The sequence below is a fragment of the Melanotaenia boesemani genome, chromosome 4 (assembly GCF_017639745.1).
Source record: "Melanotaenia boesemani isolate fMelBoe1 chromosome 4, fMelBoe1.pri, whole genome shotgun sequence".
Classification (NCBI taxonomy): domain Eukaryota; kingdom Metazoa; phylum Chordata; class Actinopteri; order Atheriniformes; family Melanotaeniidae; genus Melanotaenia; species Melanotaenia boesemani.
Window position 1 is genome coordinate 29,448,794 of NC_055685.1, and position 13,874 is coordinate 29,462,667.

Below are 13,874 nucleotides of genomic sequence, written 5' to 3' on the forward strand. Positions count from 1 at the left end.
ATGTGTCGGTTAAACATTTGTCTCACATCGTCTCCTGATGGAGTGAAAGTCATGGCCAACCCTGACTCCGTCATCACAGCATGGACACACCCCCTGGGAAAATCCTGTGTGCTATTGTTGGGAGTTCCCGAGCCAAATTTTTTCTGCAGCAGCTGACTGAGGTAAAATCTTTCCCCCTCTGTCTCCAGCCCTGCTCAGAACTGTGTGTGCATTGCTAACATCTCATGGGAGCCCAATGAGAGATTTGAAACACAATGGTTTAATCATTCTCCAGAAACTTTAAAGGTGTCATCTGTAAAGTAGAATGAGCACGTGGCTGCAGCTGTGTTCAGTCTGACAGGAGAACAGAAGGGATGCTTCCTGCTTCCGCATTCCATCCCGCATGCTCCTCTCTCCAGCTAAGTGAGTGGAGCAGACGGACAGCAGAGCTGGGAGCTGAGTGAAACAGGGGTAATGCATGTATGTGAGCCGGCTGGTGAAAATGGGTGTGACTCTGAGTCTGTGTGTCTGCAGGGTGATGGATGGGTGTGACTGATGACGTCAGCGTGTTGTTGAGTGTGTGTGAGAAGGCCGAAGACTAGAGTTCTCTCCCTCTTGAACCTGCAGTGATGTTTTTTCTTCTGCTGCGAATCCAGCTTGAAGGACACCCCCCTTTACCCCGTCTAACTGCTGACCCAGGATCTGATAAGATGGTTTCTCTCTCATTCCTACAGCTAAAGCAGTGAGAGTGAGTAAAACCTTTTTCTGCCAGAGGTGTAAAGGTCCCCATACTAATCCTAATGTGCACTTATGGAAATACCGAACGGCAGTTTTCCTGCTTGGTTCTGTGTGGTGATGCGAACTGCAACTTCCCTGATTTCCTGTCAACTTTAAGTGTGTGCGTAATTCGCACCAAAACTGCTTGTGTGTCTCTGGGTCCCGATTATTTTATTTTTGCTCACAGTTGGGTTAAGTTAAGGTTTTGAATATCTTGGTACCTATAATTTATAATAAACCAGAAACAGCTTCCATTTTGCTCTTTAAAAGGCTGCATAATAACTTTGAGCCGTGGTCTCATGTGTGAACCATAATGTGCTGCATTTAGGGGTTATTTGCAGCCACATCCAAATATACTGGAATCATTTTCTTTGGTATTGCTCTGTCATGGCTCATTGCTAAGTTAAAATGGATAACATGGCTCTTTGAGATCAAGGTCTCAAACATCTATAAAAGAGGGAAAATACGTGCTATTTTTACTTTAAAGAATGAACACTGAAGGCCTGATCTATATTTCAACCAAGCAAACTAAAGATCTGAAATCTGTCTAAAAACAAATAAATGAATCCCGGGCAATTTGAGAAAATGTTGATTAATAAATGGAAATAAAAAAAAAAAAGTAAAGTAAAATTCAGGAGCTCCTCTTTTAACGGTCACCAAATAACCAGATGGAAATTAGTTAAAGTAAAAGAAGGAAAACTTGAAAAAATAGCTCCACAAACCTACATTAATATAGATAAAATAGTTTTTTTTTTTTTTGGGGGGGGGGGGGGGGGGGGGGGTTGTTGTTGCTATTTGAAATAACATGGGAAAGTGCACTGTAAGAATTAATACAGAGAGGTACCGGGAGAAAATACAAACTATTTCATAATAATCTGATATCCATGGATGTTTTAAACTGATTCTCTTGTAAAATAAAATACAGAATTGTAAAAGAACAAAAGCGAAAAGCTGCTAGAGCAAAAATTTGGCTGATGATGGACACATAATTAAAAGCAATTTAACTTGATTTAATGTCCTTATCATCTCGGAGTATAATAAATTGATTAAGAAAACTCCAGCAGACTTCATGTCTTTCCAAAACTATGTGATATTGGCCTTTATGGATCCTCCTACATGCAGGGAAAATCTACCTGCTCTGATTTGGCTTTTCTGCAGAACGAGTGACGTAACTGACAAAGTTCAGATTGACCTGAACGAACTGATGGACTTTACTCGACCTTTTCCTTCCAGCAGGATTTTCTCCAGGACGCTACTCTGCTTCCACACAGGGATGGTTGCAGTGTTTCATAATGCTGCTACTCTGATGTTATTAACCTGAAACACCTTTATTTTTCTGATAAGCAGGACTGATGGTGTGGATCTGTCTACAGGGAAAAAACGTCTACACTTAATCTCTTTTGAATATGTGTATGTACATTTTGAAAAATCAAACATGATTTTGACACTTATGACATTCTGGGATAAACTTTTACAGGAAGGATATTATCACCATGGATACGGGTGCATGTGCTGTTTTAGTTCATACTGCTGATGATGGCTGCTTTCACAGGCGTGATACTGGAGCAGTGGCTTTCAGGATCCAGTCGTATCGTTTGGTCATTTCATAAGAACTTGTTTTTTCTAGATTACAGGAACATGCAGATGTTGTAATAAAAAATATCTGATATGTTTATGTTGGTTATGTGCATGTATGACACTGTCATGTGGTTTGAGTGAATGTTGATGTGTTTTAGAATGTTTGTTGGTCCACATCTTTCTATCCTAATGCTGGTTGCTATGGCGACGCAGTCACCGGTCTAAAAACCGGACGGTAAGCTGGTTTTGGACGTGTCTCGGGTTGCTGACTTTAGCAGGCACCGTTACTCCTGTCTGTCTCACTCCGCCGTCTCTCGCTTGATGTCTCCCTTCTTCTCCTCCTCGCTCCCTCTCTCCTCTGCCCTCTGTTTCCCTCCCTTCACATTCTCTGCTTTGCATGCTGACGGCTTTCTACCTCCTCCTGACTTGCATGAGGATGTGTAACCGGACAAGGTTGAACCTCAGTCCATTTCAGGTTCTCTCTAGCAGGCCTCCTGGTCTTGGAACTGAGCCAGCCCTACCTGGAATCGTCATTGGTGAGGATTCAGTGTTGGTTTATTGCAAAACCTTTTCCTTGTGCTTTCTGAGGCTTCACAGGATCAGCAGCTCTCCCACAACCAGCTGAGGATGGGTTTCACATACTGATGCAGAATGGCTGGATTGTAGTTGTTCGTGACGTGTTTCCACATCCTGCTGAAACCGTGCGCCATTCGATCTGTCCCGGAGACTGGGTCCTGACTAAGAACCTCAAAAGGATGCACTGGCGGTCCCAGGGGTTCTGTGGACCCCTTCAAGGCTGGTGCCCATTCCATCGGAGTCCAGGGACGCATCCGGTGCCCCCCCCCAACAGGACTTTTTGTAATTCAAAGTACAATGTGAGCCGAAACAAGATGGCTGCACTCCCACATTCTGTATGTTTGCTGCTGAACACGGTTCCTTTGTATGAGAAGTGTTACATATGGACTCCACGGAGACAAGGGCAGGTTAACAATACTTTATTATTAAGAAGGAAAACAAGGTAAAGGGCTTACTCAGACAGGACTGAAGGAGGGATAGGAACCAGGATCAGCGAAGGGGTGAGTCCATGTAGTATGAAGGATTAAGGTCCGACAGGGAGTGACTGTGGTGCTGGTGTATATAAGGACTGGTGAGTCAGTGGGGGACAGGTGTGACAGGTTGGGTTGATTGGAGAGCTGGGATCAGGGACAGTTGTGGAGGATCAGGGGAGTGTTGAAGGAGTGGCAGGACAGATTGTGACAAGAAGGTGGTGCTGGGTAAGGTTCACCTGTCAGAAGCTTCATTTTTTGTAATTACCTTTTAACAAAATTCCCATCATGCTCTGCCACCCAGACCTTTGTTTACATGCTACTCCCAAATGAAGCTACTGTTTATCCAGGGCCCAATACACAATGGACCTCACAAAGCCTGGAATGAAAAGTTTGTCTTGTGTGGGATTTTTAAAATATATATTTAATGTCATAATTAAGTTTGCCCTGGCTAAACTAAGGGGTTGAGAGATTGAATTTTGTATGAAGAATATCTGAGCCCCCCCCCCCAAAAAAAGATATAAAATATTTCTCAACATCTGCTACTCATAGATTTAACTAGTGATGTTTGATGCCACAGGCTTTCTTTCTCATCCTATTCTAAGTAAAATTCAGGCCGGTATTGTTGATACTTGTACAAAAACTTAGTGTATTTAGAAAATTACTGTCAAAACAGCTCACACTGTACTATACAGGATGCTGTATGACTCTATGCGCTGCAAGGCTCTCCTCTTGTAGTCAGGGCAGCTCCCGCCCCACACAGTGATGCAGCTGGAAAGGATGCTCTCACTGGTTCCTCTGTAGAATGTGGTCATGATGGGGGGAGGGGCTCTTGCCTGCTTGAGTTTGCGCAAGAAGTAGAGGCACTGCTGGGCTTTCATCGCCAGTGATGCAATGTTGGAAGTCCAAGAGAGGTCTTCACTGATGTGCACCCCCAGGAATTTGGTACTGCTCACTCTCTCCACAGCAGCACCATCGATGGTCAGTGGTGGGTGTTGCCTCTGGAAGTTGACAATAATCTCCTTGGTCTTGCTGAAGTTCAGCAGGAGGTTGTTTTCTCTACTACTGAGTCTCATCACCCTTTGTGGTGACACCCACAAAAGGCGACGAGTCCACCCAGTCATGTTGTCTGCAAACTTCACTAGGTGATTTGTGCTGTAGGTTGTTTTGCAGTCGTGTGCCAGCAGGGGGAAGAGCAGGGGACTAAGCACACAGCCTTGGGGATCCCCAGTGCTCAGTGTGATGCATCTTGAGGTGTTGTTGCAGACATGTACTAATTGTAGTCTATGACTAAGTAAGTCCAGCAGCCAGATGCAGAGGGAGGTGTTGAGGCCCAGTTTGTCCAGTTTGCAAATGAGTTGTTGTGGTATTATGGTGTTGAATGCTGAGCTGAAGTCTATGAACAGCATTCTCACATATGAGTCTTTCTTGTCCAGGTGGGTGAGGGCTGGGCGGAGGGCAGAGCAGATTACATGCGAACTGGAAGGGGTCCTGGGTGGGGGTGGATTTGATGTGTGCCATGACCAGCCATTCAAAGCACTTCATGATAATGGGCATCAGTGCCACAGGGCGGTAGTCACTGAAGGAGGATGGGGATGATTTCTTCGGCACAGGTATGATGGTGACGGCTTTGAAACATGATGGAACAACAGCTTGCCTCTGAGAAATGTTAAAGATGTCTGTGAAGACCTCCACAAGCTCCTCTGCACAGTCCTTCAGCACACAGCCAGGGATGTTGTCTGGACCTCCTGCCTTCCGGGTGTTGATGGCGGAGTGTCCTCTTCAAGCATGGTGGCAGACAGGCAAAGAGTCTGGTCCTGCAGAGGGGGTGGGATTTTCTGTGGGCGTGTGTTGTTTTGTGCTTCAAAGCGTGCAAAGAAGCTGTTCAGGTTGTTGAGCAGAGAGGTGTTGCTCTTACAGCTCTGTGGCGCAGGCTTGTAGTCCATGGTGGCCTGGATGCCCTGCCATGGGCTCTGTGAGTCTCTGCTGTCTTTGAAGTTGGAGGTTATCGTGTATTTGTACTCCTGTTTTGCTTTCCTGGTGCCCCGGGACAGGTTGGCTCTCGCTGTTCTCAGGCCAGACTCATCCTGAGAACAGTGCAGTCATATATGGTCCATTTTATTGTCCAATGGTCTTACATTTACCAGAAGGATAGATGGTATGGCTGGGCAAGTTGGATTAGCTGGTGGGCTGCTGGCTCTATGGGGGTTGGGGCTCTGTGTCCGCTGGTCCGCCTGGGGTGTCCCCGACGGGGCATGGTGGGAGGGTTGTGTGTGGCGTGATTGTGTGGTGGTGAGAGATTGTGGGTGCGGCACGGGGGAGGGTGTGAGTGTGGGGTTATATGGGGTGCAGGTTGAAGTAGATGGGGAGTGGGGGGAGGGGGCTGATAGCACCCTGTTTCCCGGGGTGTGCTGCTGGAACATCGGGGTGTGTGCTGGCCTACGCCGGGTGGCTGTCTGGGGGGGCCTGGTCCTCCTAGGCATGTTGCGGGCCCTCTGTCTTTGGGGGGTGGGGCGGCCACCTCTGGGCTCCTGGGGCCCTGGGCCCTTCGCTTGGGCTGCCCTGGGTGGGCCGGTCCCTGGCGGGGCCCGCAGCTGCTGATCTTGGCCCACTGGGGCCTGTGCCCCGGGACCGTGGGGGGCTCTTGCTGGGGCTCTCCTCTGCCGCCCTTCGGGTGGGGCTGGAGTCGTCTTTGTGGTGGGGTGGCTTGGGTTGGTGCTCCGGGTCTGCTGCTGAGGGCCCGGCCCAGGCCCTGGTCTGCCTCTGGCCTCCGTGGAGGCGAGGTCGCATTTGCATGATCTCACTCACCACTCTTCATCACTGATCACTCCTTGTTTCTCATGCTCTGCATGCTGACACAGTCACTGAGTTGTCTAGTGGGTTTTTAATACTAAGCGATAATTATAAAAAAAAATTTTTTTTGTATTTTTCCTGTGAGTTAGTATCTGGTCGCTGTTATGTCTTTTTGATTTGATTTGGTTATTATTTAAAAACTCTTAATGACTGGCAGCCCTGTTTTTTTTTTTTTTTTTTTTTGTGTGTGTGTGTGTGTGTGTGTGTGTTTCTGCTTTTGTAAAAGTTGTAGGAAATTTTCTGGTGTGTTCATGAACAGGTGTAACAGTTTGTTGTCTGGTGATGGTGTGGATTGAAGGGTCGTTTTCCTTCTGTCTGTGATCTTTTTGTCTCCTTTCTTCTTTCCCTTTTGCTCTTTTTTGCTATTTTCCATCTTTTTCTGTCCCCTCCGGTCAGGTCCAGCAAGATTACATAGATTCCGTGATTCAAAGTAAATAAATTAATAAATGAATCACATTATCAAGAGGAGCCTTACCCATAGGCCTCCCCTTGGCAGAGCAAATTTGTTCAGCACGATACAGCAACCAGATTATCATTTTGTTTGCTATGATGCTGGACAGGACAAGTTAAAAAAAAAAAAAAAAAAAAAGTTGGATTAGCCGCTAGCCTAGCCCGGATACCTCCACGCTTACCCCTCTTCTGCTTCCTTGCACACTACTTCCTTTTTGGGGAAGAGTAGCAGGCAAGTCTGGTATGATTGCAAGCTTACGGAGTAATCCGAGCTCCCTTGGCGTCTCTGTTGTTTTGTAGTCCAAAACGTTGTAAATCTTGCTTTTAGATTGTGTATTTCAACATAGAGAGGCAAGAAAAACTTTCCGACAAACACTTTTTTTGATGAACAAAACACCAACCGGTCAAGACAGAGAGAGGTCGCTGCGTCTACCTGTGTCGCCATCTTGAACAGAAGGAAGGAAAAAGTGGAAGAAGTGGGAAGAATGGGTGCAGGAATAAACATTTTAATTCAAAACTGTGAAAAAAATACTTACAGAGATAAAACAAGAGACTGATGATCTGACAACAGGACAACTGAAATCAAGGGATAGAAATACACAGAGGTGAACTAACAAGGAACAGGTGAAGCAAATTTAGCAAATTAAACCAGGTGTACAAACAAACAGAAAGCACAAAGCAAAACATAAAACACAAGGGAAAGAACTACTAAAGTTAAACAGGAAACCAGACAGGACTATGACAAACCACTCAATCAAACACCCATAGATCATGACACCCCCACCCTCACCATGAACCCACTGAACATTTCCTCTTAACATTTCACACAGTAGCATGTAAAGCCACCTCTGCTAACTGTTAACCCTCTGATGCATGAACCAGTAATAAAGTGTAATTTGTTTCACATGCAATATTTTACTTCTACATACATTATTTTGTCTATTTTTTTAGCTATTCACAAAGACATACTTGGTAATAATTATACATATATATATTTTTATAGATATAAAATGCCTCATCCCCAAGTGAGAAGTAGTGTATGTACCAATGATGTTGATATGAAATGTGGGCGTAACTGTGAAAATCAACACAGACTTCCTGAAAAAGTTATCATTTCTATGGAACAAAGCAAAGATGTGGAGCTTTCAGAACTTCTTTTTCATCCTCTGCAGTAAGTTGTTTATTTCAATTAAATGATAATTATATGTGTCTGAAGAGCGGGAAGAATAAAACATGAAAGAATGGCAGATTACCACATCCTGTTTCTGAGCTTGTCCATTCGCTTTTTTCTTTATTCTTATCTCTCTTCACAGCTTCTCTGAGTTTTGTGAGCAGTGCAGCTGGTATGATCCATGTGTTTGGATATGAGGGCAGAGATGTTAAGATTCCCTGTGGCTATGATGACGGTTATGAGGATTATGAGAAGTATCTGTGTAAGGACGACTGCAGTAACAGTGATATTCTGATTACGACAACACAAAGATATAAAGCCAAATACTTCATCTATGAAGACAGAAAGACAAGAATCTACATCGTGACCATCTCTGATCTGAGTGCTGTGGATGCTGGAAAATACTGGTGTGGTGTGAGCAGGACTGGAAGAGACATCTACACTGAAGTTAAACTGGAAATAAGACAAGGTGTGTAAATAAAGTTTCTGCAAATGAGGTTCTATTTTGTTGTCAAGTACAATGAATTAAAAAGGCTAAAGTACAGAACTAATAAATTGAGAAGTTAGTGTTTACAATGACTGATAGAGGTGTTAGTTGAATAAATTCAATAAAAGTGCAGTACCAGTCAAAGGTTTGGACACTTTCTCATTAAATCTAATTGGAAATGTGTTCAACCTTTTGACTGTGTGTTTATGTAATTTCAAAGATCTCACACAGGTAATGTAGAAGCTTAAAACAATGACAACTTCATTCCTGGGAAGATATAATAGTAAAAATAGAGAAAACACAGTGAATGAGGTTTGTTTTAATGCTCATTTAAGTGGAGAAGAATTCATACAAAGATATGAAGGGATCTCCTGATATCAGGCAGAATTAAGTTTGACTGTTTTCATGGACTGAACCGACTCTAAGACCCAGAACCACACAAAGGAAGTGACTTTCTAATAATATAACTGCAATGGAATAAATGAGATAAAGAACAGCAAAATGTTAAAAAAGGACAGAAAATAACACCGTAACCATGTCATTTACAAAATTATTGGATAAAAGCTGTATGTTCTCATGTGGTTTGTTTTCCTTAACAGACATCTGCTGTGATGAAATGAATAAAATCCAAAGTCATGAGGAAGCCTCAGTGTCCATCAGCTGTCCGTATGAGTCTCAGGATAAGAACAACCTGAAGTACCTCTGCAGAGGAAAGCAGCCCTCCACATGTCTGCAGCAGGCAGTAATCAGCTCAGACAACACCCAGAACAGACGGTTCAGACTCACCGATGACAAGACGTCAAGATTCACAGTGAACATTGCCAGTCTGACTCTAGAAGATTCTGGGCTGTACCTTTGTGGTGTCCATAGAAACACAGGACTGGATGTTTTTACTGCTGTTGAGCTAAAGGTCAAAGGTGAGAGGTCATGATTATTCTTTTAAAGTTTTGATTGAAACTGCTACACAGAAAGGGATCATTATTTCTCCAAATACTTAATGAACATTCTATAAATAAATCATTTTGATCAAACATCTCTTTTGTCTAACAGAATGGTGCTGTGTGAAGTCAAAGAACATGAGCGGCATTGTGGGACGTGCAGTAACTCTGCAGTGTCCTTATCCACCACAACATCAGAACAACAGCAAGTTCCTCTGCAAAGGAGACAAACACAACAGCTGCACAGATAAGACGAGTCAAAACAGGTTCACACTGCACAATGTTTCCTCCAGTTCTTACTTGATCACAATCAAGGACCTGGAAGCAGGTGATGCTGGGACGTACTGGTGTGGATCAGATGCACAGTGGAGTGTTGGAAACTACACCAAGATTCATCTGTCAGTAGGTAAGATTAATACTGATGTCACTGAGAGTATCATGGTATCAAATAGCTAAAATGTATGTACGGTGTTAACCTTTAAGCACAGCAAGACAAAAAAATTAATAAATTTAAACTTCATCACCAATATACAAAATTTGTGGAAGAAGCACTAAACACAACCTTGACCTATCAGTATTTAAAGTCATCACTAGATCAGAGTTTATTTTGTATTTCATGAAAACATTTATTTCCCCTTGTCTGTATTTATATATTTCCTGGTTATCTCAGGACACATATGACATGTGCAGAGTTTCTGAATGAAGAATTTTATTTTTGAACAACTACAATGCTCTCGATTAAAGCTAAAATGTTAATAAAGCTCAAACCTGAATATTTACAAAGGTACGTGAGGTCTTGGCTTTGTTTCTTGCACAATTATTGGGCAACTATTAGTTCCCTCATTAGACAAACACACATCACATCATGTTTAAATCCAATAAGTATTTAGGTTTATACAGCTTGGGGTTGGAAAATATGCATGAAAATGATTATATGGTCAAAATACTCACTCGCCTAGTAACTGTACACACAGTGTGTATGTATAAATATATATATATATATATATCTTATATCATTTTTCTGACAGAGTATCAGCAGGAAACCATCACTGTGGAAACTTTCTCAATCAATTCATCACATGTTCCAGGAAAACCCTTTGAAGGTAAAAGTGTGTGTGCATGCATGTGAGTGTACTTTCGGTTAGTAAATATAGAGTTCATACAAACAAAAAATCAGTGATGTCACTATGATTTGATAATTTTTCTGCATTATAAATGAAGGTTTACTTTAAGGAAGTAAAGATATATGAAGACAGCATTAAAAGTGTGAACTCTGTCAGTTTGCAACAGTTAAACGTGACAAATGTTTTACTGTTGTGTTTTATGCTATTAAAGTACTGTTTCCTAATTACATTTAGAGCTGAAGATGCTCATCCATCCAACTCAGTATCCAGTGTAGGTTAAGTCAATTCAATTGGACTGGGTTTAGTTTCTTAAAGAAAAAAAAAAAAAACTCTCATCCACAATAATTTCTTCAGTTCTGGCACTAATGACCTTTATTTCAAAATGGTCTGACAGGACAGAGAGAGAGGTGGGCGATGTGCAGCAAAGTGCTGCACCAAGACTCAACACCAAGCTGGCTGCATCAAGTAGCTTCAGCCCCTGGACATAGTTCCCTAGTTCTACTGAAACTCTACTTTCATTAAATGAATTTTACTTCTTATTCAGTAGTTCTACATTCATGCATCAGTACTTTCACTTATTAGACACCTCTAAACAGTTCTTCCACCTCTGAAAAATTCATTCTTGAAAATCCTGAGACTAACCTGACTGAGTCCAGCCTGGGGCTCCAGTTCAGATACTCAGTTCTGGTCAAACAGTGAAGTGCTTTGAACATGTGTGAGGAGGTGATCTCTGGTTTTAATCTGTATTCTGTGTTATTTTTAAATTGTGTTTTAGATGCCGGTCTCTATGTGGTTCTCCCTGTTTCTGTGGTGCTGCTGCTAATTATGGCATCTGTGCTGGTCATAGTTTATAAGTGCAAATGTTCCAAAGACAGAGGTAGACGATGGTTTTTATAAGCACTCCTGTAAAGAAAGACAGAAACCTGCACACATGTTCTGATAGTCTGTTTTTTACAGGAGACAGAAGTAAACCAAAGACTGTGGACACACAGGGAGTGGTGGATTCAGAGGATGTAAGTAAACTGAAGTCTAAAGCTTTACTTAGAAATGTGTGTGTGTGTGTGTTTATGTGTGTGTGTTTATGTGTGTAGACAGAGTTTGCTATTAAGTGCAGCTTCATACATGATTGGCCTCTCATGACTTTTAGTGTGGCTGTAGGGCTGTTACCTAAAACAATCCTATCTAAATAGTCATAAAGAGAATTAAAATCAGAGAATTTCTCCTATTTATTTATTTATTTATTTATTTAGGATGATGACAGACTCACATACAGATTAATTGTTGGGCTATTTTTAAGCTCTGTGTGGAATATTAATTTAATACAGTTTAGCTTTATTTGTAAGTAGCAATTAACAATAAAGTTTTCTCAATGCACTTCACAAAAATAATCAATTCAAACCGATTCATTGTTAAAACAAATTCATATTAGTCCAATTTATAACAGTGTTAATGCAAACTAGTTTATAAAAGATAATTGCCTCGCTAAGTAAAACAAACTGACTGAATTAATGTAGACGTACTTTTCAGACTAAATTTGTGAGCAGATTTTCCAGACAACCATTTCATTCTAGCTTATGTTGGTGATTAGTGAGTGAAGTTTTCCTGTTCTGTGTTCTTTCTTTTTAAGCTTTATGAAAATCATGATGCTGTTGTAAAAATGAAGCGTTACCATCCTGATGATACCGATGAGGACCAACCAGACTATGAAAACGTCTCATCAGAGCAAATCTACAACAATGAATTCTAGAGTAAAACCAATAAATGAAGAAGAACCTGCACAAACACACAGATTGTATTCATGTGTGAAACATCAGCTGCATCTTCCTGAAAACTTTGTTTGTCTTTGACTTCATGTATTAATATCATATTTTTAGAATACATTTACCTTTAAATGTTTGCTTCTCACTTGCAATAACTTTTATTGTTAATTTGCAATAGCAAAATGAGGAATACGATGCAAACTGCAGGTTTATACAATTAATTTTGTCAGAGAAACAGAGAAAAGAGGAGTTTGGGATGAGTATATCACACTTCCTTCACATACAGATGCTAGAAAGACTTCTGCAAATGATACAGATTTTGTTATTGTTTAAAGAAAAGTAGAACATTGAAGTTTCTCTCTGGGATTAATTAAATATTTTCTTTTTTATTTAATTTAATCTCATATTTGTATCCTCACTTGAGGACCCTCCAATAAACGTTTTTCCTCCTCAATCCTACTTTTAGGAATAGACACCTTTAGTTTACTTTCTGAGTTACAAACATCTCTAAGGTGCTCTTTATTATTATACCTGATCATCTTTCTGACCTGTTGGCAATCCGTCTAAATTTCTGGATCATGTTCCTCCAACTGTGTCTTTTTAGTATAATTTACTATGACAGTATATAGTTGCCCTTGGTCCTGCCTTTTTTTATAATTCATTGCTTCCATCAAATTCAAGATGAACTATTGCTTTTCAAGAAATTGTAAAATGTCTGACTTTTAACATTTTATGTTTTCTTTATTTTTGCTATCAATAAAATAATGGTTCATGAAATCATTTAATTTCTTTTTTTTTCTGCTTTTAATTTCCACAGTATCCCAACTTTTTGGTATTGAAGGTGAATGTCTTTTATTCAAGACTTTTAAAAAGAAAAACAATTTTATATTGTATCAGAGTCTTCATCATATCGTTTTATGTTACTTTTACATCAATGATAGATCTTGAAACCTTTTCCAGTAAGATTTTGTCTGATTAAACCAGCATATGATAATGAATTTTAGCAATCTCCAAAAGAATAAAACAGTCACACAACAGTTATTAATATTGCATTTTAGACCAATCAAACCAGATAAACAAGTGTGAATCTCACTTGAACTGACTGACACTTAACATTTAATCTACTAATCATAACCACTCCTCTGCTTCATGTGTCACACTGAGACCTCTGCTGGTGCTGCTTGGCTGTTACACTGAATACAATACACACTGTTAATGCTACAGCATATCAAATACATACTTCTTGTTATTATTATTTATATTTACTACAGATTTATAAAGATTTCTTTTTCTTTTGCATCACTAATGAGACAGAAGAGAGAGCAGACTAAATGACAAGGTATATATGAGAGGAAATTAAACGACAAATCATCTCCAGCTGTTTGGTTTCACATGTGACCATTTTAGAGCTCAAGTTGTTTCATTTTACAGAAAACTCTTGACACATAGTTTAACATCATTTTATCAAATGGTTGCAAAATGTAGTTCATCGACGATCTTTGACACAAACTGCATCCACAACATTTTCAATTTCAAGTTCCACGTCAGGTTTCTGCCTGTTTCTACACACAACACCAAAGTGACAGATGAACCTTTGTGTAGTTTCCAAAACTCTGGTTCAAGTCTTAATCCAGACCAGTACGTCCCAGCATCTCCTGCTTCCAGCTCAGGAGCGTCCGTGACATCACCCATGAGTTTCTGAAGAGCTGAA

The 13,874-nt window shown here is 41.0% G+C and overlaps 1 protein-coding gene across 4 annotated transcripts; it reads left to right on the plus strand.

Moving 5' to 3' along the window:
- Positions 1-612: 612 nt before the first annotated feature.
- Positions 613-12,886, plus strand: LOC121637658 (polymeric immunoglobulin receptor-like). 4 transcript variants are annotated; one of them, XM_041981855.1, is made up of 9 exons: positions 613-727; positions 7,687-7,854; positions 7,997-8,323; positions 8,941-9,258; positions 9,392-9,685; positions 10,308-10,382; positions 11,179-11,280; positions 11,361-11,416; positions 12,031-12,886. In XM_041981855.1, exons 2-9 carry the CDS (start codon positions 7,818-7,820, stop codon positions 12,148-12,150), a joined length of 1,329 nt encoding a protein of 442 aa, XP_041837789.1. In that variant the 5' UTR covers positions 613-727; positions 7,687-7,817; the 3' UTR covers positions 12,151-12,886. The 4 variants fall into 4 exon arrangements, with proteins under 4 accessions (XP_041837789.1, XP_041837790.1, XP_041837791.1 ...); XM_041981854.1 differs by lacking the exon at positions 613-727 and having other exon boundaries at positions 7,420-7,854; XM_041981856.1 differs by lacking the exons at positions 613-727; positions 10,308-10,382 and having other exon boundaries at positions 7,418-7,854.
- The last annotated feature ends 988 nt before the right edge of the window (positions 12,887-13,874 follow it).